At 32.8% G+C, this 24,237-nt stretch overlaps 1 protein-coding gene across 1 annotated transcript; it reads right to left on the minus strand.

Moving 5' to 3' along the window:
- Positions 1-6,369: 6,369 nt before the first annotated feature.
- On the minus strand, positions 6,370-22,176 carry LOC106663478 (protein enhancer of sevenless 2B). The gene is made up of 6 exons (XM_014388340.2): positions 21,852-22,176; positions 21,640-21,737; positions 12,537-12,656; positions 12,293-12,458; positions 9,621-9,799; positions 6,370-7,163 (listed from the first exon to the last, which is right to left on the minus strand). Exons 1-5 carry the CDS (start codon positions 21,927-21,929, stop codon positions 9,626-9,628), a joined length of 636 nt encoding a protein of 211 aa, XP_014243826.1. The 5' UTR covers positions 21,930-22,176; the 3' UTR covers positions 6,370-7,163; positions 9,621-9,625.
- Positions 22,177-24,237: the final 2,061 nt, after the last annotated feature.

Genomic DNA, 24,237 nt, shown 5'->3' on the forward strand with positions numbered 1-24,237 from the left:
ATCACTTTAAACTGTTTTGTTGGAAATGTGAAAATTTTAAATTATGAAATATTGCCCAGGTTTTATAAAATTTTGTCATTTTATTTATTTCATTTTTAAAAATTCCTTCAGTTGTTATTTCTCCCATTATGTTGGTGTAATTTCCCATTAACTATATTAATAGTGGTATTAATGTAGTCTTCAAATGCCAAGGTGGTTTTGATGACAGGCTGTCATAAAGATATTGGTGCAAATTTTTTGTATAATTAATTACATTATTGTTAGTAATCAGTAAAGATTGGATCTTGTTGTACTTCTTTATATATATATATATATATATATCCTTTTGATCGAGTAGAGTATACATTTTTTCTATGTAGTCTTTACGGTTAAACAACGCGATTTGCATTGTTTTATCACTAGGGAATTAATATAATGTTTTTATTCTTCCTAAAAAAAATCCTTTCATTTTTTGTGCAAAATGTGCTATACGGTCAAACCATTTTTATTGTTGCTAATGTATCAGTTAGTTGTATACAAATCTCTAATCTAGCTGAGTAGCACTGATGGTTTACAGCATAAAGCTGTTAGCTGTCGAAATAAAAGAACTAAATAGACGATAAGCAAACATTAAAAAACAGATTATGAAAAAAAGAATTCAATTTTGTAGATTAGATGAAAAACTTCCACTATTTGTATATTGTTGAATATTCTCTGTATAAAAAATTGCAAATAGAATAAAATGTGTAATTTTGAATTTGGGAGGGCAAAAGTTTGCTTGAAGTAGTTTCCTCTCACTTTCCTTAATTAACGAATTATCGGTCTTTTATGTTGCATGTTCCACGATAAAAATAAAGTTAAATTACATGTTTATAACATATTGGGCACATAGATGTGTGGTTAGAAATGTGGGATTTTGAATTTTGGCGGGCTATGCTGCGGCGGATTCAGGAACTAAAACGACGAAGAAAAAACGCGAAAATAAAATCGAGGAGTGAAGTTAAAATTAAACCGGGTAAGGAAATGGATAAAAAGTGAAAAATGTGATATTTTGGGTAGTAAAAAACAGATCTCGGTCCGATTGTATTGTCCGGGCTGCAACTGGGGCCCTACTCACTGGCGCGATCCCACTACTGCAAACCACGGGGACTTTTGGCTGCTGAGTTTCCCCCCTGGCCCGGTTCGCCCCTCCTTAGCAACCTGGACATTTCCGGCTCCCCGGAAACAACCATGTTGATGATCAGCTTAGTGCGGACGCCTGGTCAACGTAGAAACACCCAACCACAGTGGTTCCCGGACTCAAACCATCCTCGAGACCCGACCTCCAAGTAGCTGGATTACAGGAGCACGCCACAACTCCCAGTCGAAATCTACTCCTACCATTCGGGTTCATAATCTTAGACTCAAACCGATTTTCGACCATTTGGGCGGTTTTGTCTTTGTAATATCCGTATCCAGCATTTTGAAATAAAATTTTTTAATAATAATAAATTTATTTTATGCCAATTTAACAAGGAAAAACCTCTAAAATGCTTTAATTTCGAACGGATCTGGATTACAGCACACAACAGGCGCATGCGTGACTTTTTCCCGCTCATTTTTCAATTAATGCTCGTTTATTGATGTTAAAATTTATATATTTATAATAATAAATGTATTATTATTTTTATTTTCTTATTATATTTTATATATTTATTATTTCGTAAGAATTTCTGAGTTGTTCATGCAATTATAGTTCAGCGAGGAAAAGCTCATTTACGCTCCCGAAACAATCAAACTGGATGAGAACAACACTTTGAGCCCAACAATAATTAATTAACTCAGACACCCATTCTAGAGAAGAGATTGACTTCATTATCCCGGAATCACTCTTTACAACATACAAATAATAAATAAAGTCAACAAATAAGCAATAAAATCTCAACAGACTACAAAGGAGAAGAATTCAGGAGGACATCAGATACAAGGACCAAGACAATTGAAGGAACTGGATGCATTTTCTGTATAAGCCTAAAATAAGAGTAATAGGTCTTTAATCAGAGTAATCTTTCAAGCTGAAATACATCAATCCTTGTGCCTTAGAAAATCTCGAAAGTTAAACAAGCAATAAATGATCATAAGATCAGATATACGAGCAGCTATTAAAGCATTAGCATGTAAAAAAATATTCACTGGATGCCGCCAAAATCGCCAAAATCTCCAAAACCTAGGAAACACGTGGCGGTATCTTGGGTACCAGGACACAAGGGAATCTTGTAATGAAAAAGCAGACACTGGCCAGGGGAGGATCTGCAAGACTAATGTATAGGCCCAGAACACACTCTTGGGATTAAAAAAATGGATCTAAAAAAGGTGAAGCGGTTAAACTCTAATGGCACTAGACACACTGAACCTTGGAAGCACAACAACCTGGTGGTATCTTGTTGTATTGGTAGCTGGGCATAAAGGAATCTTGAGTAATGAAAAAGCATACACAATGGCCAGGGGAGGATCTGCATGACTAATATATAGGCCCAAAATCTATTCTTGGGATTTAAAAAACAATGGATCTGAAAAAGGTGACGTGGTTAAACTTTTGGGGCACTAGGCACAGTGAACCTAGGAAAGAACTATGGTGGTATCTTTGGTACCAGGACACAAGGGAATCTTGAGTAATGAAAAAGCAGACACAATGGTCAGGGAAGGATCTGCAAGACTAACATATAGGCCCAGAACCTATTCTTGGGAATAAAAAAATAAATAAATAAAAAATAAATAAAAAAAAAAGGATCCAAAAAAGGTGAAGTGGTTAAACTTTAGAGGGCACTAGACAGTAAACTTACACTAAAACAACCCTCACCACAAATTGTAAACTCTCTGCTACTGTTAGAGCTAAACTCAAAGGAGTAATAGGAATGTATACTGGTCACTGACATCTGAGAAAATTTCTGCACAACATGGCCACCTTTGAATGCAAAGCAATCGTTCAATGTAGACAACCTGGGATACAAAGAATACCCAGGGCATGGAATTACAGTAACATAGTCAATGACCTAGCAGTTTTTAAGAGAAGGATCAAGTCGAAATTGTAAGAAAATATATATGTATTACATAAGAGAAATAAGTCAATTTTAGATTCCACTGGCTGCATTAAAGATTTCTGACCTGTTGTGGTAATTGCCTTACCCATAATAGCTATTGTGAGTTTTCTTCACTTTGTAGATTGGTCATTTTGGTTGAAATAATTGTTAAAAATGTAGCTACAACAGTGAATGAAACTGGTTTGTTAGAAGACGCAGATGGTTGAACCACCTATCAGTTTTCCTTCAATCCATCCATCTAAAATGGTGAACCTTTGTCACCAGTTTGTTCAGCCTTTCACCAGCCACCACATGCAGTCTCAAGGATTTCGTCAACTGAACTTGACCACACAATGTAAAAAATTCCCAATTTTTTTTCTGTTCTGCTAGAGCCACATTGAAGTATACTTTAATTAAAATAGAATGAGTTAATGGTACAAGGTTCCAAAAGAGAAATAATTATTCCCATACAAATCTTCTCAATTAATTGGGTTTTCTCTGAAGAATACCACAAATTGAATTCAGTGTCTGGGTGAAAGCGTTCTTAGTTTTTAAATTGGATGATATTTTGAAAGAGTTACGGAGAAAAAAGAACAAAACATTTTTCTTGACAGTCGTCAACTTTGTTCTGGCAATGATCAGAAGAAGAGTTATCATTTATTATAACAATAAATAAAGGGCAAAGTCGATAAATATTTTACTAGAAATGATAAATGAAAGCAATTTGTATGTGGTAAACATTCCGTGGTGCTTAAAAAATATATAAATTGTGTAGGACATTCATAACATAACAATAATAATAAACTTTATTTATCAATGATTATTCAGAGATGCTTTATTTATCAATGTATAAATAAAATTTTAAATTATAAATTAAAATTTTAAAAAAATTAATCATTAGATAATGTAAAAAAAATAGTGTAAATAAAATTATATCACATCTACACATGAAATTTTTGGTATAAAATGTAAATAAAATTTTGCATAAAAAATAAAATTTTATTTATAAATTGCCTATGTACATACTAAATAAATAATATATAAAGTAGAAGGTTTAAGGGCGGACAAACAACTGTGGTCATCGCTGGCCCTCTGCATGATTTCCTCTTTTTTTCTGTCCTTTCGTGTGTATTTTATATTAAAACTGCAACCATTCAAGCGCCTCGATCTGGTTTCTAGCTCTCTGCTTTTAGATGTGGATATCCTAAAACACTAGTCTCTCACCTGTACTCAGGTTGTCAAATACAGAAAAGAAACAAAACACACAATACCTACATATACATCATCTAAATAAATAAAGATTATAAAACAAATTTTTAAAAAAATAGTTATTGTAGTTTTCAGTTGAAAAAAAATGGGTCTAAAAAGACCCGCCAAACTGTCCATGTTATTTTTTTTACAAACAGGTGAGTGTTAATGTACGCACAGAAATGACCATACTACAGCTTCATTCTCTACAGAACTCAACAAGAAATCTCATAAAACATTTGGTATTGGCTTATATTCAAATCATCTTCTACATTATGATTTACATTGTTGTTTTAATATTATTTTGTTAAATCTTCGTATATGTTTGTCACAATAATGTATTTTGCTAGAAAAATTCTTTGAAGGTCAAACAGTAATTTTAACCTATGGTAATTTTCTGTGAAGAAATTAAGGGGAAAACCCCCAGCCCAATCTGTACAAAATCATTTTAATCTGTGGTTGTTAACATCATTATCAACAGTGTTAAAAGTTCTATAAAATAAATACAAACAAATTATATTATAATAAAGGTATAAGAGTATAATGAAACACGTTTCAGATTCAATTGGTGTTTATTCATAATAAAATTGTAAAAAGCAAGTTCTATTTATTATACATAAACATAACGTCTGTGTGTGTACTCGGTGCATACAGTCTGAACAATCTGATATGTATAATTTGCGGTTAGCTTTTTCGCCTCTTCCTCCTCGTGACACACAAACTTTACATATAAATCAAATAAACTGTCCCAAATAAAATGGCTATTTGATTAGAAAAGAAACCAAGCCTACAAATTCTATGTGTTAATTAATCTGCCCATTAAAGGATTGGGAAAAATATCAGTCATACGATTTTTTACATTGCAATAAAATATTAAACATTCGCTTTTTTATTCATTTATTTTTTTTTTTTTTGCTTTTTATTTTTAAATATATAAATATTAAAATTACGGGGAGGGATATTGGTGTTACTCCTACGAAATTGGCCTTTCTCTCAAAATGGCACATAAGGCAATATGAAATTTAAAAATTAACTCATTTTAATCTTGATTTTTCCTTTCAAATAATGGATGTGTTATTTTATCTACAATTCAAATTCATTACGTTAACATAATCTCTTTAATTTTTTTCTTAATTATAATAAACTGATAAAATAATTAGCGATAACATGATGCAAAACGGAAAATAAAACAATAGAAACAAAAAAACATCAGTTTGTATAAATTGGAAAAATTATTTTTTGTCTAAAGTCAAGCCAAGTATATGTCGTGAAAAATAAAACTCAATGTCATATGTATATCTTTATAAATGCTTCAATTTCTGAAAAATCTCATTTTAAAAAAATGTTATAATAGTAAACTATATCTTAAAATTTAACATTAAAAATAAATAATTATAAATTTTAAACAAATAAAACAAGGAATATTGTGTTTTAAAGAAAAACCTGGTAAAATGGTACAAATATAAAAAGAAGAGAAAAATTAAAAATTAAATTCACCAAAAAAAAAAATTAATAAAATTCTAAATGCAATTTATTAAAATATAAAATTACGTTTTTAAGTATTTATTTCCCATTATTTTGAAATTAAACTCAAAAATAACAATTATTTGATACTATTCACAAATTATTTAATCACCAAGTTCAATTTATCCACAATATATATTTTCTTAGTTATTAAAACATTCCTCTGAGTTTAAAAACTTCTTAATGAAGCATATTTCATCATTTAATATATTAACTTTAATATAACAATATTTGTCTGCCCAAAGAAAATATGAAAATCGACAATCCCGAACGACGGGCCTCGTCAATTTTGATGTCGTCTTTAACAAATAGAAGGGATTCTTTCATATAAAAACTGTATACTATGTACATGAAAAGGAGCACCTGAGAGCATGGCACTGAAATCGAGTGGTACGACTTTTCTACTATCCTAACTTTTTAATTTTGATTGCTAGGAAGACGACGTTCTATTTAAACCTGTCAGTTCCAATTATGATGATATCTAAAAACCGCCCACTTAAACAATTTGCCAAGTGGTTTAGAAAAAAAGAAGAATAACTGGAACGAAATTGAAAATCCAAAATCTAGAAACGCAACGCTAAGTCTTTGACCGCACACCTTCCGAGGGTTTTTGGATGCTTACTCTGATAAAGTAGGTGAACTAAGATATTTTAAACATCAGTCACACAAATCCACTTAAGCAACACTCATGCTCTTTTCTTTATATAATAAATGTAAACTTTAAAAAAAAAATATTCAATCTGCTATGGGAGAATAATTAAAATTGTACAAATTAATTTAAAACGCTTAAGCATTAATAATAAATTGTAATCTCAATAATTGCTTGTAAATAAAATCCAAGTAGTTTAAAATTCTGAACAACATAATTCATTTTTTTTTTATGAAACTTTGAATAATTAATTAATTCCCATTTATAATAACTTATAATTCTGTTTTAAAGCATTCTTTGACAAGTATTGCTTATGTTGGTAACTTATCAAGTCACCTGAAATGGTAAGGTAGACAAAATACTCATATCAAAAATAAAATTGGCAACACAAGATTCCCCGTTCTGTTCAATCTAAGATTGTCCATATTTACATATACACCCTTGTAGAAAAGTGTACCGATAACTTCAGTCTTATTTTGAATAGGCCTCCTGTAAAATGAAATGTCCAAATTGCAGTAACCATGCAGAACTAAATTTTTCGCCTTGATACAGAAATCGTTTTAAAGATCCGCTGCTTCAAGTGAGTCAGAAGGGGGGGGGGAATATGCCGAGGTTTCTTAGGTGCTCGCTCATCATGCCTCTCACAGTCCATTGCCTCTCTCATTTGCTCCTCCTATACGTTTGTACTGCGATGTTCAACCGCCCTGAAATCAATTATTTACATTATAACAATATTAGGCATAAACCATCATCATATATAATCTACCTCCATGGTACAATAGTTAAAATTTTATTCTGCATAGTTTTGCATATTAGAAACTTTTTTTTACTTAAAGACAAAGAAAAAGAAATTAGGCAACTAAGAACATGACAGGGAAAAAACAAAAGGCCAAGAGTGAATCACACACTGTAGATAAAGAAAAGCCGAAACCATCTGAACCAACAAAAGAATAGACAGAACAAGATGATAGGTAACTAGCAAACAAAGCGTTTTTCAACCCAAAGACTACAAGAATAAGAGGACAAGAGCCTAAAATTTTGTTAAGGATTTCAGTTTACTTTTAAAGTTAACTGTTTGTTTAAGCATACTGACAATAAAACATAAAAACCGCACCTAGAAGCAAGGACTGAAATAATTAGCATCTTATTTAAGTCTTATTTCTCCGTACAATTTTTGTCTTTATCTTTATTTCTAAAATAACAGTTTGGATTTTTTCTTTCATCACAAAACAGAAATTAGTAAAATGATGCAGGAATTACAAATTTAAAAGAAAAAACCTTGACAAAAATACCAGATTAACTGTATTGAGGAAAATTAATTAAATCTTTTATGAAAACAATAAAGTTGTTATACATATCAACTTTCAAAAAAGTTTTCAAAAAGACAAATATTGTTGAACGATTAATGCTGTAGTTTCACAGATGCATCTCATTGTCAATTTTAATTCAGATCACGAACTTGATTAAGTTAGTTATTTATTTTTGTATTTTAATTACAGTTTTTGTGTGATGGACACTTTTCTGTCCTATTACTTTTCAAATTAGACCGGGCTATTTAGTAGCACTGTAGCTATGAGTGCAATGACAACTACAGTCTTGAAGGTGTTGTTGAACCTTTCACCACTACATTTCAACGGCTCACATGCTTATCAATGGACAACCATCTGCAAGGATAGGCCATGTCAACAAACAATACAAGAAGAATGGAGTAACGGGCAGATGCCATTCTGCATTACCAATCGATGCTCCTACTCCTAATAAACTTCACCAACAAGTAAAAATTCTTAGTGGGCCAAAGGAATATCTCTGATGGCCAATTCCTACTGGTATATTGATGGCTCAAAAATGGACAGAGGCATGGGAGCTAGAGTTCTCAGGATAAATCCAAAGAACAACTGACTTAGGTAAATAAGCTACAGTTTTCCAGTCTGAAATCATAGCAATTCAAGCACCAGAGAAATAAAAGGACTAAAAACACATTCCAGGAAGATTATTTTCTCTGACAGTAGGCAGCATTTAAGGCCTTGGCTTCATGCAAGCTAAAGGCAAAAAGTGTATGGAATCCTTGTCGGATGTCAGCGACACCAATGACCTGACCCTGGCATGTGGTTCCCTGGACATTCGGGACCTAGAGACAATGAGAAAGTGGACATGTTGACCAAAAAATGGATTGTTAATAAGTACAAAATCCTCTGGAGCAACACCCCTGTCGTGAAACTCGTGGAGAGATGCTTAGAACACTTACAAAGGAATTACTGAAAGGTAACCGTAACAGAACCAAGATTCTGGTTGGACCCCTGACAGGGCACTATCGCCTGACAAGACACAAACACCATATAGGAGTACAGACAAAAAAAAAAAAAAAAAAAAAAAAAAAAAAAAAAAAAAACAACTTTTAAATGTAGTTACTTGCAACAAGGAGAAGAAAAGTCGCAAGCAAGATCCTACACTAAGCAGGATGTTAATACCTGGCAAGGTTTTAAAGATTGATTAACAACTTTAGCTGACCAGTGAGTTATAAAAAATAGAGGAGCACAACAAATCTACTCACATTGAGGTCCAGAAATCCCTATCCCTATCCTTTCAAAAAATAAATAAATAAAGTTTTGCTAAAAAAAATGGTTAATTATTAGTCAGGTAATGTTTCTGACATTCATGCTGTGTATTTTAATATTTTTAGTGCAAATTATGATATATTTGAGTTTTTATTAGTGTATATTATATGACATATTGGAGGATTTTTATTGCATATATATATTTGTAATATCTATTTTGATATGTACAAACTACAAATAAATTATTTATGAAAAAATGTACATCTTTGCAGACATGTATTCAACATTAATTCCCAGCAACTATTATAGAAAATAGGAATTGTCCTGATGAAAACAAGAAAAGTTCAAGGTCAACACTATTAAGTTATTCTCAGAAACGGGAAAACAATTCAATAAACGCAACAAGCTAAAAACAGCAGCCGTGAAATTCACACCTAATTCACTAAGTAATTTGTCTTCTTTCTTATAAAAAATCTTTTAAACAACATGCAGATTATAATCTTAAGCCAGTTTTTAATAAGACCTTGTGTAATATTGTAGTAAAAGACACTATTAATTTTAAAAACCTAACTGAAACCACTTTTTTTTTTAATTCTCCTTTCTTACCTGTACTAACAGTGGTAAGGTGTGATATATGTGGCAGGGAAGAGGCCTCTTCGGGGCCCAATTTCTCCATGCCACCAGTGTTGGTCCGACCGATCTGTCACTGTTATGACGTCGCCTCGTCTGAAACCAAGTTCACCAGCCTCTTGCGGTGTGAAATCGTATAATGCTTGTACCAGGCACTGCAAATAATAAAAATAAATTTGCTTAAAACCTAACTGAATAATAAATGTTTATAGTTGAATCGACCGAAAATAAGAACCAGTAGCTTGATCGTCTCAACTCTCCCGTCTTGAGTTGATTTTGTGTCATTTCTCCATTTTTAATGCCAACCGAACAAACGTGCATGCACGCCCAAATCAGACAATCAAGCTACAAGTTCATCACCTCGCAAGCCTCAACAAAATATTTCATAATGATGAAGCTAATCCAGATATGAAGAAATTAGCAGTCAAAGTTTAATTTTAGGGTTTAAATAACTCCACAATATCAAAGAAACAATATTTCAATATTTTTGCCATATTCATTTGAAAAATATGAAATTCAATATACATTCTGTATTTTCCTTAGCGTAGGTCTTTAAACACCACTACAGATAACATTTTCTAAGCTTCACTACATATTATTCCATAAATTTACATAAGCGTTTTCAGTTTTGATTCAATGTCAAACTACATGGCTACTCCATCCAATTTTTCTCCAAATTCCCAACTGTTGATTAGCAATTTTCATTATAAAAATATTTTTCACACAAAATTAAACAGTATGACAGGAAATACACATCTGTGGGAAGGTGAAGAATTGAAAATGTCGTCTTTTTTTTTAATTAATTAGTTTTTACAGGATTCCAGATAAATAAATTTGCTACTCGCTTTTCATTTACAGAGAAATATGCACATTTTACCTTTTGGTAATTGAGCTCCCTTTGTAGTCATGCAACCCCCTCCACCTGAATGTCATCTTTTCCCTAACAGATCAAATTAACAACAACCAGATTAAATAAAAACAATGTTCCGCTACAAGCGCGTTAATCTAATTTTAATTCCTTTGACCCACTACTGGCTACAAGGGGAAAAAATTCTTTTTTCATTCATTAACTGGATTAACATAGCAAAGGACTGCAATATGGGCCTCAAATCAAATATATTTGCTCTATAAAATTCACGCTAAGAAGAATAATTTGAAACGTCCATTTTTACCTGAGACAAAGAAGCTTTAAAGGCAATGAGCAAATTAATAAATATGTAATAGGTTAAGATATAATTACTACACTACTTCCAGTTTTATATTTTTCTATTATAAAATTATTTTTTAGGGAGGGGGGGGTTTGTTGTGATGCCATTTTTTGCAAAATCCAATAAAAAATAATTATTACTGTCGTTTGTTGAAAATATTAAAAAAAATCACTTCTTTGTCAGAGATAGAAGAGACATGGTTGACGATAAGAAGTCTGAGGACCTGGGCAGATCACCTGTTGTAATAGTTACGGGAGAATGTTTTTTAATCAGAAATGGGACTGCTTTTTCCCTAATGGCTTACATCCCACAAAATTGTATATTAACAATTTTTTTGCAATAAAGCCCACAAGAAATTTAAGCTGATTTGGGTTAATTATTAATAAAATAAATAAATTTATTAAATAAATGAAAAACTATTAAAACAAAAAACGTTTTATTTTAAAACATAAAAAATTATTGTTATAATATAAATAACTATCCCAAAACTTATTAAGATATAATTTTAGTTAAAATAATTTATTTACAATAAATAAAATTATAAAATAATACAGTTGTTAAAACATTTAATTAATAAACCTCTCTTTTATGGTATAAAGATTTTTTTTTTATCTTAAACAACGTAAATAAACTCTTGTCTTCTGTACATTTCTTATCATGCTAGAATTACTTTAACCGTTCAAATGTAATCCGTAACGAGCAAAGGTGATAAAGCCGCTGGCCTGTCAGTAATATTTGGCCCAGTTTAACTCATAAACAAAAGACCAAAAGTCTCGATTCTCGCACTCGACATTTGGAACATCAACAATTTTTTGAATAAAGATCATTGTGTTTCTAAAACAATTAAGATTAATTTAAAGCAGATAAGAACTGAGCTCCCTTTATTCAAATCCAAACAAAACCATTAGCATAGAATAGAGATTTGTCACAGCTTGTCCGAAGAATGTCAGTTGTTATTCTTAACTTAACTAATGACCCAAATAATTAAAATAAATTTTAAAAAAATACAATTGTGAATAAATGTGCAAATTCAGGAATAAACTGTTATTGTGTGTGTTTGTGGTAAAATTATGATAATAATGTATTCAATTATAAACATAAATACAGTGAAATAATTAAAAATAATAAGACTGATGAAATAATAAGAATTAGAATTAGTAGAATACATTCAGGAAAAAAATTCAGATAACGACAAGAGAGATTAGTCACAAACTGGTATTTCCTAGTCCAAGGGGAGTATATTTTTTTATCTTTTATTTTTAATGTGATTCACTCAGCCATAAGCTCTCACAAAAAATAATAATCTTTTGAAATTCCTACCCAAGAATAAAAAATAATATTTAAATCTGGTTATATAATTCACCTGATGACATTTTACACTCAAAACAAAAAAATCAAGAGAACAAACAAAAAAACAGACAAATTACTTTTTCAACTGACCTCTTCAGGGACCATGTCCCTTAATTTAACATCCTGCGATCTCGACACCGAAGCCGTTCTGTGATATTCTACTAATTCATTCAAACTATTAAACTTAACAACCCATAAGAAAAATTTCCCTTGTGAATCCCTAAGAACTTTAAAGTGCTGAACTCCGTCAGAACATCTGAAAATGAAAATATAAAAAAAAATTAGACAAAATAAAAACTATTGTGAATATATATTCAGAAAAAAAAATACATACTTTACAGATAGAGAAAAGTCACCAGGGGAGCTTTCGCTAACTCTTATTAAAAATGCTCCTTCGTGTTTATTTAACAGTAGCTTTTCGGAATCTGCCCTTGTAATTTTGCCATAATACCAGCTGGAAAAAATCATTGATTTTGCATGTTGATAAAGCAATTTCAGGATGAAAAGAGACCCGGATATGCAACCTTCAATTAACCATTAAACAAAAAGGAAATGCAATTCAATTAATTTGCATCAAGGAAACATTTCAATTTAATTCCTTAGTTATTTTAAAGAAACACTTTTCAGACCTACCTGGACAAAAATTAGTTATGTAATATTAAATAATATTTTAAAAAAAGCATTGTAACAATAGAGTTAAGTCTGGAGAATCAAACCATGACATTTAATCAAAGCTGTTTACAGCAATTAAGTGAGATTTATATTTGAGCAGGCCTTGTGCTACTCGAGGATAAACCATTCAATGAAAACCAACTGACAATAGCATTGTAACTGATTTTTTTAATTGTCATCTTTATTCTACCTTGTACCAATTAACAAGCCAAAATAAAAGGTTCTGTTAATTAAAAAATTTACATAGTTTATAACAAGAAAAATAATTTAAGGACTAAAAGAAAATAAGTTTTTTTATCAAACCTGAAAATCAAAGTTGTACCTAAATTGTACTTTGTACCTTCTATAATAATTTTTAAGATCCATTAAACTGTACTTTCTAATTATATATTCAACCAACAATTAATAAAATAAATATTTGAAGAATTAGAAGCACATAAGGCAAATGTAAAATGCATATTATAATGGTACAATATAATGAATACAATTAATTATACTTTTTATTTAAGGTTTTGCTTGAGATGAAAAAGTTAGTGTCATGAGCAGGATTCGAACCAAAGACAGGCTAATAACTGCTGCTCTAACCACTTGAGCTATCGCGATTTTGATCTACCTGGACACTCGTCATCTAAATCTACAATGGGTGGGTTCGAATCCCACTGTGACACTAATTTTTTCATCTCAACCAAGACTGTTAAACATATATGGATTAATACAATTAGTTATAGTTTTGCCTAAAGTCTTGGTTGAGGTGAAAAAGTGTCACAAGCAGGATTAGAACCCACGACCTTCGGCTCAATACGCCACTGCTATAATCACTTGAGTGATAGTGATATAAATCCACTCATCTCATCTTAATCTACCAACTTTTTCCTTCTGTTTGCTATATTCTCAAATATTGTGTAATAAGGATTCGATTCTCAGTGACTTATGATGGGGAACTATTAGCAAAGGAATAGTAGTAATAAGTAGCAAAGCTTCTTTTTAATTATTATATTAATTCTTATATAGTTTAGCAGTCATAATTGTGCCATTTAATTATTTCAATTAATTACTTTTTTATCAAAAGTCTTGGTAGAGATGAGGAGTTGGTGTCGGAATGGATCGAAGTCACGATAGTTCAAGAGGTTATAGTAGTGGTGTATTGACCCAAAGATCGTGGGTTAGAATCCTGCTAGTGTCACTAACTTTGTCGTCTCAACCAAGACTTTAGATAAAAGGTATAATTAATTCAAATAATTAAATAGGTCAATTATAACCACTAAATATATAAGGATTAGTAACGAATCTATTTTCCAGACAATTATAAATATTTGACTTAATTGGCGTGATTTACATTCGGATTAAAATCGGCAATCTTCAAGCGATTTAGCTGAGATTGACAACAGTCCTTTCACAAGGCTAACTGCTTCTCAGAAAAGAGAAAGTACTTTTTACAAACAATTATCAAAGCCTGAGCAACAAGCTGGAGGTTGTAAAATATCATTTTCATTCATACTATTTAAATTACTACATTAACGGAGGTGGACGCAATGGTTAAGGCATTGGTGACTCATCAGTACATAATGATTGTGATCATTAAAAAAGGATTATAAGACAAATTAATTTATAATGTAATTATTTACCTTCTACCCGAGTTTATTTGGATTATAAACTCGAGTATACTCATTGACAAACACCGGTTTTAACGTATTTGTCAGCCCATTCAAAATGCTGTAAAGCCAATGAGAGGCCCAATGTCCTTTCAATTGGTTCAGGCTGCTAAATTTCCTGGACCTGGCGAAATAAAGGAAATGACTCATTATTGGCAGATTAGTCACCCGGGCCCAGGTGGAACCTGAACCAAACCAATCATCTGTTAATGATTCCTGTTTGTGCGCATGTGGGAATGAATTTGTGCTAACATGCTACAACAGTCCTACTTATTAAATGTTGTAATTATTGACTGATAAGTCAACACTCAATTTTCTCTTTAAACGATTTTTGGAATTTTAAGATTGAAAAATAAACTTACTATCTCTAATTATGATTTATTTTTGTAATATGGTTTATTTAGTTAAGTCAATTTCTTTGGTGTCGGTTAATTAATAAGCTAATATTCAATTATAAAATTGAAAATCTAGTCAAAAATAAAAAACTTGATTGCTATGACTTTTCATTCATTTCAACAAACTAAACAAACAGCAATGATTTTAAACTGTAAAAAAAGATCAAAGACATTTGCTCACAGTGTGTGCATGCCTATATTTTCTCTCTTTTCTTACAAAAGAGTATTGTGAAGTGATTGCTTCAAGGATTGTTTGCTTTTAAATGGTTTGTTTTGAAAACAGGCATGTGTAAAAATCTGGGTGAACTGTGATTTTACGGAAAATCCTTTTTTTTAACTATAATCCCAATGCAACTAGACAATTTGTTTTTCTTCAAAGAAATATTAACTCTCTTTTTATGGTTTATCTAAATAAACATGCTTAAAGATAAAAGTATATAAAAGACTTTTTAGCTTGGAAAAAAAATTGATATTTGGTTAATCTATAATATTCCAGGAAAAAATTTTCCCAAAGAAAGCTCCTGTCAAACAAAATATTTTTATAAATTTAAAACAATTTTATGCTGGCAATGCTAATTAATGCCGGAGATGTTCTGAAGATTGTTTTGGCCAGAAGATAAAAATGAGAATATATTAAAGAGTACAATTGACAAAATATTCTGACAAAACAGGTTTCCCCACCTTGAACTCAATTCATTAATTCAATAGGTAAACCATCCAAGGATTTTTAATATGCCACTGGCTAAGGACTTATTTTATATGCCAACTTTCTGTCCCAATCTGTTGGTTCCTTGATGGGTTCCTTTTGTTTAAATGTAATTTAGATTGAATGAAAATGTGGATAGTGTTATCAATAATATTTCACATAAATGGTGGACAAATAACCCAAAACATTTCATGTTAAGATTTACATGTAATAATTTATTTTAAAATAGGAAGTTGGACCTTGGATGGTTAAGCCCTACTGTGTAACAGGAAATACTTTTTTTTTACTTTTTCTTCTCTGCTACCCATCATGCTCAAAGAAAAAAATCTTACTAAATGATCAAATCAAACCTTGATGTGTTAATAGTGCTGACTATGATTGCTTACACAACATATTTTTCAGCTTGTTTACTTTTTGCAATTAAATTTTTTAAAAATTTGGCCTCCAAAATTTTATCGTTTTCAATATTTCATTATAATCAATAATATTTTATAATATTGGGTTGTCCGGAAAATAATGCAGGATTTTAAGTTTTCATAAAAAAAAATCTATATAAAATATTCTGTTTACGTTTACAGGATTACTCATTTGTATGAATGTCAGCACTTATTAATCCTCTTCCAAATGATATTGTTTGTTTACCTCTGTAGCATTCCGCTACTTGGAAATAATTCAGTCATCCTTATAATGTCAAAGCGAGAATTTCGTACGATTTTCTTTTACGAGTTTAAACTCGGCCGAAGCGGAGCCCAAACGGCTAGAAACATTAACCAAGTCTGGGGCGAGGGTTGTGTTAATGAGTGCACTGTGCAAAGGTGGTTTAAAAAATTTCGGGAGGGAGATTTCAGCCTTGAAGATGAAGAAGGTCGTGGAAGGCCTTCCTCTCTTAATGATGATGTTCTGCGATCAGTGGTGGAAGAAAACCCCAAAACAACTGTTCGAGAACTTGCAGAGCAACTCAAAGTCAGTAAAACGACCGTCGCTGACCACCTCAAGGCGATTGGAAAAGTGAAAAAACTCGAAAATTGGGTTCCACACTCATTAAACGATCGCCAAAAAAATCAGCGCTTTGATGTTTGTGCATCACTTCTTTGTCGAAACAAAAATGACCCATTTCTGGCCAGAATTGTTACATGTGACGAAAAGTGGATTCTCTACGATAACACTAGACGTTCTGGACAGTGGCTCGACAAAGGAGAAGCTCCAATACATTTTCCAAAGCCCCCAACTCATCAAAAAAAGGTAATGGTTACGGTATGGTGGGCTTCATTTGGTTTAATACACTACAGCTTCTTAAATCCTGGCGAAACCATCAATGCTGAATCATACTGTAACCAAATTAATACCATGCATCAGAAATTGGCAGTAATGAAGCCCTCTTTGGTCAATCGGAAAGGGCCCATTTTGTTGCATGACAACGCTCGACCACATGTGTCACGTGTAACGTCACAAAAATTATTGGAGCTTGGCTATGAAACTTTGCCTCACCCACCCTACTCTCCGGACCTCTCGCCTACTGACTACCATTTTTTTAGACACCTGGACCACTACTTACAACACATAATATTCAAAAATCAAACGGAACTGGAAAATGCATTTATTGACTTTATCAATTCTAAAAATTCTGAATTCTACTCAGACGGAATTAATAAGTTACCAACACGTTGGGAGAAATGTATTGAGAGTATGGGAAATTATTTTGATTAAAGAACATTGCTTTAAAGTAACTAGTTTCTTTTTTTTTGTTTAATACCAAAATCCTGCATTATTTTCCGGACAACCCAATACATATATAATATTTTATAATAATAAATTTATAACTCGAAAAGTCATTGTGGACTCGACTTGTGTATATAGAAAAAAGTAAAAATTTACTGTGGGCTCCTCTTGTGCATATAGAAAAAAAGAAAAATTTACTAATCTAGCAATCTAAACAAAATTTATTTATGTACATTTTTACAAGCCAACTTACTCATTTGATTCTGTAAGAGATGTTTTAGTTTTATAAAAAAATGGATAACAGTTATCAGTAAAGTGTAAAGTTAGACAGCAGATAATAAACAGTTATTAAAAAAGAAAAAATCTCTGTTGATAATGTAAAGTTATAACTTTCAATTAATTATTCATTTTATTAAGATCTTAGTTGAGATGAAAAAGCTAGTGTCACAAGCAGGATTCGAACCCACCATCTTCGGCTCAATACACCGCTACTATAACCACCCACTTGAGCTATCGTGACTGTTGTAGGTTGAGATGGGGAGTTCGAAGTCACGATAGTTCAAGTGGTTAGAGCAGCAGTGACACTAGCTTTTTTTATCTCAACCAAAACCTTACATAAAAAGAATAATTAATTGAAAGAAGTAATTTGGCCAATTAGACCACTAAGCATAATGGATTTTTTGTAAAGTTAAATGTTTGAATAAAATTGACTTTCTATCTTCCATTCATATGTTCCATAATTTTCTAGTTGTTTTTTGGGTAGTAGAAACTTATTGAAATCACTTGTTAAGCGTATGGGTACTTCAACTGTGAAGTTACATGAACCATCGGGCACTGAAAAAACCCATTTGTATGTCGGGATTGAATTCAGGGCTGCTGAGATCTGAACCCAGAACCCTTAGAGATGAGCGCTTAACTGTTATGGCCAATGGAGCCACTATAGTTTCATTATAACAGTTATGGGCCTTAAACATTTGCAGGTGGCCAATATTTAATTATCTACTTTTTGTAAATGATGGTTGTACTCACAAGATTTATTATTTACAACAATCCGGATTTCAAATATTAAAATGTTCAAAGTTGTTGTTGTTAAAGAGTTACAAACATTTTTCTTAACATGTGAGAGGTGAGAGATTTGTGTGTAACTCTGCCTGATGATGAGCATTTATTGCTTGAAACATCATTTGAATGTCAATGTATAGCCCAAGGTAGCAGGCTACATTAGCTGGTGGGAGAGGGATAGTGAGCAGTTCTCTGAAGGGTGAAAGTGACATGTTCACATTTTTGTATGTTTATTGCCATCTTCCACCAACTGAACCACTCAAGGGATGTAACATGGGTTTGCAGGTTTCTGATTGGGATGACAGGTGTTTGTCCAGCAATATTTTAAGAACTCTGAAATATCTGTTAACCTCCATGAAAGTCATTTATTAACGTATAGCCCAAGATAGAGGACTACATTAGTTGGTGAGATAGGGTTACTATTGTTGTAAACGGGACCAGTGGTTATTCTCTGAACGATGAAAGTGGCATGTTCACATTTTTAAATAAATTTAAAAATTTACTTCTTGATTTTTTTACTGCACTATATTAATTAAAAAAATAGATTATCAATAGCAAATTGCAGAAAATAAAAGAAAGACTAAGAAAAAAGAACCTTTCTGATCGTTTCTTAGTTAGTGAAAACTTGTTTAATTCAATTGTTAAGCAATAGTTTCTTTTTTACGAGGTTATATAAATCTTCAGGGTGCCTGTGTTTTTGAAGAAAGGCCTATTTCTCGGGGCCGCTGGATTTGAACCCAGTACCTTTACTAAAGGTTGAGTTATAGTTTAAAGGCTGAACCAAAATTTAAGGAAGACGACTAGATGCTCGCTTTAAAATAAATCTATTTGTAGACTAAATAGAACTTGTAAAAAACATTATTTTATTAAATTACTTCAAATAAACCTAAGATGTGATTAATATGCAAATTGCAGGTATATTAAAGAAAAAACACCTTTTTGATCCTTTTATAGAAGACAGACAAATTTGTTTCGACAGCTTGTTAAGCAATTTTTACTCTTTTTATAACACTCCTGGGCGTTTCAGGGTGTCCAATTTGTGCTGTTAATTGTTCTCTTCTAATTACAGGTGAGCATACATCTCATCCATACGATTCTATTTATTAATTAAAACCTTTACTTATTGATTTTTTACTGCAGCTTATCAAATGAAAAATATATTATCGATAGCAAATTACTGATGTATCTAAAGAAAAAGAATTTCTGGTCCTCTCTTAGGCAGTGAAAACTTGTTTAAATCTCTTGCAATAGTTTCTCTTTTTTTTTTTTTTTTCTTTACAAGGGTATTTCAACTACAAGATTATATGAACCATCAGGGTGCTGGTGTTTTTGAAATAAGCCCATTTGTCAGTATGCAGGGTTGGAATTCAGGTCAGATTCGAACCCAGGACGCTTACCTTACAGTGATGAGCGCCATGCCGCCAATATTTTAATTGTATATTCTGATTATGTAGATGATTGTAATATTAACTAAAATGTCTTATAATTTTTAAAAAAGCTTTTTCTAACAAAGGTTATTTCAACTGCGAGGTTATATGAACCATCAGTGTGCCGGTGTTTTTGGGGAAAAAAAAAAAAAAAGCCCATTTGCAGGTATGTCGACAGATTGGAACCTGGGACCCTTACGCCTTAACCGTTGCAGCCACTAATGCCATAACAATTTTTGGCCTTTTAACATTTGAAGGTGGTCAACATTTAATATCATATTCTGATTATGTAGATTATTGCAATATTCTAAAGGCTGAACCAAAATTAAAGAAAGATTTTAAATGTCTACTTTTTTCCTTCACTTATTTTTATCTATGTATTATATACAACCAGCAGTTTGGATATAAATTTATGATTGTGGTTACAGGGGTTATAGAAAAAGCTACCCATTGGCAGTCACTCTGGATTAATAAAATGATGTTAATCATTTAAGAGTCCTGTTATCCATATTCTTTTCAGTCGTTTACGTGGTAATTGTGGGAAATGGAGTCATCTGTATTTGTATGAAAACGCCTGTAATATGTTTTGATGGATTAATTTAAAATTTTGCATTGAAAACTGTAATCTTTGAACATTGGAATATTTGTCCGATCCATAAGCTTGGCACCCGTTCATCCAAATAAGTTTGTGAGGTATGTGTATGTTGAAAGTTTGAATTTTAATGATAATTTTGATCGTTGGTTGAGTAGGTAATAAAGCATTTTAAATCGTTTGTTGAGTGTCTGTTTTTTTTTTTTTTTTAATCGTGTGAGTGGATTCCAAGTTAGTTTTCTATCAAATGTAAGTCCTAAATAGTTAACTTTATCAGAACGATTTATATGCTAGGATGTCTCACGGCGGAGAGTAAAAGTGGTATGTTATGACTTTAAGGTGTTAAACTTTATTTTCCAAATATTGCTCCATTTTTAAATATTGTATATATGGTTTTGGCAAGTAGGTTGGCAAGTACTGACTCTTGTGGTACACCTGCAAGCGCTTCTTTCCGTCAAAGATACGATTGTACATAATCAGACTCCTGGGGTAAAAATAATTTTAATTTGTAAAATAAGTCCCTCGTGCCGTACTTTGTGGAAGGCCTGAGAAACATCTAAAAACAGTCATGTACGTGCTTGAGACATTGAGCAAGAAAATCTGTAACTGTGAAGTTAATGAGTAGTGGAATGATAGGCTCAAAAGCCAAACTGTTGGTGTAAGTTGTTTGAAGTATCAATAGAGATAATTCTTTAGTAAAAGTAAACGTCTAATTTAAAATAATAAATCTAATTGTACACTATTTTTTTAAGCATTTTATTGATTTATTTCAAATCAATCTAACGTAGGAGATGATTAATGTGCAATTTGCAGATGCATACAAAGAAAAACCACCTTTCTGGTCCTTTCTTAGAAGAGGAACTTGTTAAAATAGCTTGTTAAGCATTTTTTTAACTTCTGGCCGTTTGAAGATGTTCAAGTTTTGCCTGTTAATTGTTGGATTTTGTTGATTTTTTATTATAAAACATTATTTGAAGGTTGCCGGTAGAGCAAAAAGGTGGACTGTAAATGGCTAATAAAAGAAAAAAATCTCTCTGTTGGTAGAGCGAATCTAGAACTTGAGGTAGGTCCGAAAAAATGTATCACATCTAAAAATAATCATCTGTTTCGAAAATAGTCACATTTCCAGGACGGATCTCTTTTCCAAAGTGGTCTCTCCGATTGAAAATCAAAGGGGAATTTGAACAAGTTGTTTTAAAATTTGTGACATACTCGTGGTTCTTCATCTCGATGTAGTTGCTAGGTATCAATCCTTCGTTTCCGTCCAATTCCGCCCTGTACCAATTCATATCGTCTTCCATGTTGAGAATCTGGGGAAAGGAGATGGAAAAAAAGAAAAAAAAAGAAAAGGTCCTAAGTTAAATATTGAAATGAGTTTGAAATAAGAAGTATTTGCGGATCGGATCCGGTTGAAGAGAAGTTACCTTCAAGACTTGGCTTTTCCTGAAGCTGAGCTCATCTTCGGCCGTCGCCTTGAAGTCGTGCTTGGCCGTCGCCTCCATTTCGGCAGCCGGTTCACGCGACGAGTCGTCCCTCGTAAAGAAAACTGGTGGAACACCGTTCGGGGGGAAAATACAAAATCGTTTCCACGTCCTTGACGCCGGATCGAGGTTAGGCTCACCGAGTCGGCCGAGTTCCGTGCATGTCACTCCTCGCGGTAAAACTCGGCAATCGCAGCGTCGGGCGCTTCGGGGCCGAATGAATTTCAACCACCCGCGGCCCGAAGGAGGGGGGAGACGTCGCTCGGCAGACGGCACTCGGCAGTCGTTACTCCGTGATGAGAAGAACGATTCTTTTAAGTGAATCGATTCTCTACGATTCAATCTCTGGTTGTGGTCCATTCTTTTTTCCCATTCTTCCATTCCCTCCCACTACAGTCACAAGTACTTTTTATATATTGTTCCTCCCTTCATCCAAATTTCCCACCATAATTCAAATTTTTTTTTCTCTTCTGATAACGATTATTTGGAAATCGTGAGATGTGGTCTGGTGTGACGAAGGTTTAGAAAAACATTTTCTTTATCGTGCCAACGTTTCGATCAGTATTGAGATCATCTTCTATATTTGCAATATCTCACTAGCACTCTAAAAGTGATCGACGCAGCACTCTCGATAGGTTCGGGACTGAGAACATTGAGATTGTTATTGCCAAATTGAATAAAATATTTCGGAGGACTCGGAGAATGGGATCCGGATGGGGCTAGGAGTCGGGAGTTAGGAATCAAAGGAATCGGAGAGCCCAGTCAAAAGAATCAAACTGGGAGTACGGATCGTGACGTAATCCGTCTTGTCAGTTTCCTGAACTGAACCGCAACTCACTTGAGGGAATCAATTGAGTTGACGATTCTTTGAAACGATTCTCGATTCCTTTGCCCATCGGCCATCTCTAGTCGGCACACAGTCAAAACTCGACTCGCACCCCACCCCGAGCCTATCGCCTCATTCAACGCCCCTGCGATCTACCGGCACTCGCCTCATTCACTCACTAAAACTCAACAGCCCTCTTCACCATCCTAATAATTACTAATTAAACAATTAAGACTGCTCAATTAAACTGCGACAATTAGAAAAAACACACTTCAGTCCATTAGTTTTTTTTTAATCCATTTAGACTTAGAATTCTACTAAAACACCCAACTAAAAAAAAACCCCGACTGCATCTCACGATACCTGAATAACTAAAAAAAAAATTACAATTTTTCAGTCCCTTGTGTTAAGAATGGGCTAATCTGCTTGTGCACAAATGGATCTAGAATGCAAGAAGGTACTGGGGCAGGGGTATTTGGTCATGGAATCAAGTACTCAGAAGTCAGAACCCAAGAAAGCATCTTCCTGGGTGAAGTCCATGCAATTGAGAGAGTACCCAGTTCAATCTGAACACTGTACAAAAACAAGAATATAGCTACCATGTCAGCACAAAGCACTAAATCATATCAACAGCTCAAAGATGGTGCTGAATTGCAAAACTAAACTAATAGATTGTTATACGATTGGAGAATTTGTCAGGCTGACAGCCTGAGAAATAACAACTCAGTTCATGACTTTTATTATTGGCTACGTTTCGGACTAGTAAGTGGCTGTACAAGATTTTATCGAATAATGGATAGAAATTGTTATTTGTATTTTGTCTTTCTAGAATGTTTTGCCTGATGAAGGGCTAAAAAAAGTGTGAAACATCGCCAATAATTTTGGAAAAGTCATAGACTGGTGAGTTGTTCGTTCTCTGGCTGCCACCCTGACAAATTCTCCAATCATGTATCCGCCATCCGGCCGACAAGAAAACCAACTAAATAGATTGGGTTTGCAAAAAAAAGTTACTCTCTGTTGGGACCCAGTACTTGTACGAGTTGAGGGAAATGAGAGAGCAGACATCTGCCTCAAGAACATGAGAGGGAAATAACGTTATTTTTTAAGAATTTATTTCATGTATAATTAATTCCAAAATTAGCAATACTAAGTTTTACTTTTGAATTAAGTTTAAAATTCAATTAGAAGAATGTGTGTCACATCAAGTTATTTATTAACAACTACATTCTCACAATTGATTTTCAATTTTTTTCTAATTTTAGCTTTCTTCTGACAACAAAAACAAATTTGAAGTAGTTTGCTATAAATTAAATCATTACTTGTTGAAAAATATAATTTTTATTGCCACACCTGGTCGTCCGTATGAGAGGACTCCTTCCACCCACAGGCCACCTTCTACTACGAAATAGTAAATATTTTTAATAAAAAGGGAAAAGAGCAAAGGGCTTAACAGGTACCCACGATTAAGACCCGCCTGGCATTCAGAATAATCCATAGTTCTAC

The sequence above is a fragment of the Cimex lectularius genome, unplaced genomic scaffold (genome assembly GCF_000648675.2).
Source record: "Cimex lectularius strain Harlan isolate CLEC.00 unplaced genomic scaffold, Clec_2.1 scaffold2, whole genome shotgun sequence".
Taxonomy (NCBI): domain Eukaryota; kingdom Metazoa; phylum Arthropoda; class Insecta; order Hemiptera; family Cimicidae; genus Cimex; species Cimex lectularius.

Bases quoted from the DNA above. Each gene is read 5' to 3' on its own strand.
- LOC106663478 (XM_014388340.2), bottom strand. From the start codon at position 21,929: ATGGAGGCGACGGCCAAGCACGACTTCAAGGCGACGGCCGAAGATGAG. The intron at 12,657-21,639 runs GTATGTCACAAA...GATTTTTTCCAG, and splicing joins ATCGAGATGAAGAACCACGA to CTGGTATTATGGCAAAATTA. The intron at 12,459-12,536 runs GTATGTATTTTT...TTTCATTTTCAG, and splicing joins GACTTTTCTCTATCTGTAAA to ATGTTCTGACGGAGTTCAGC.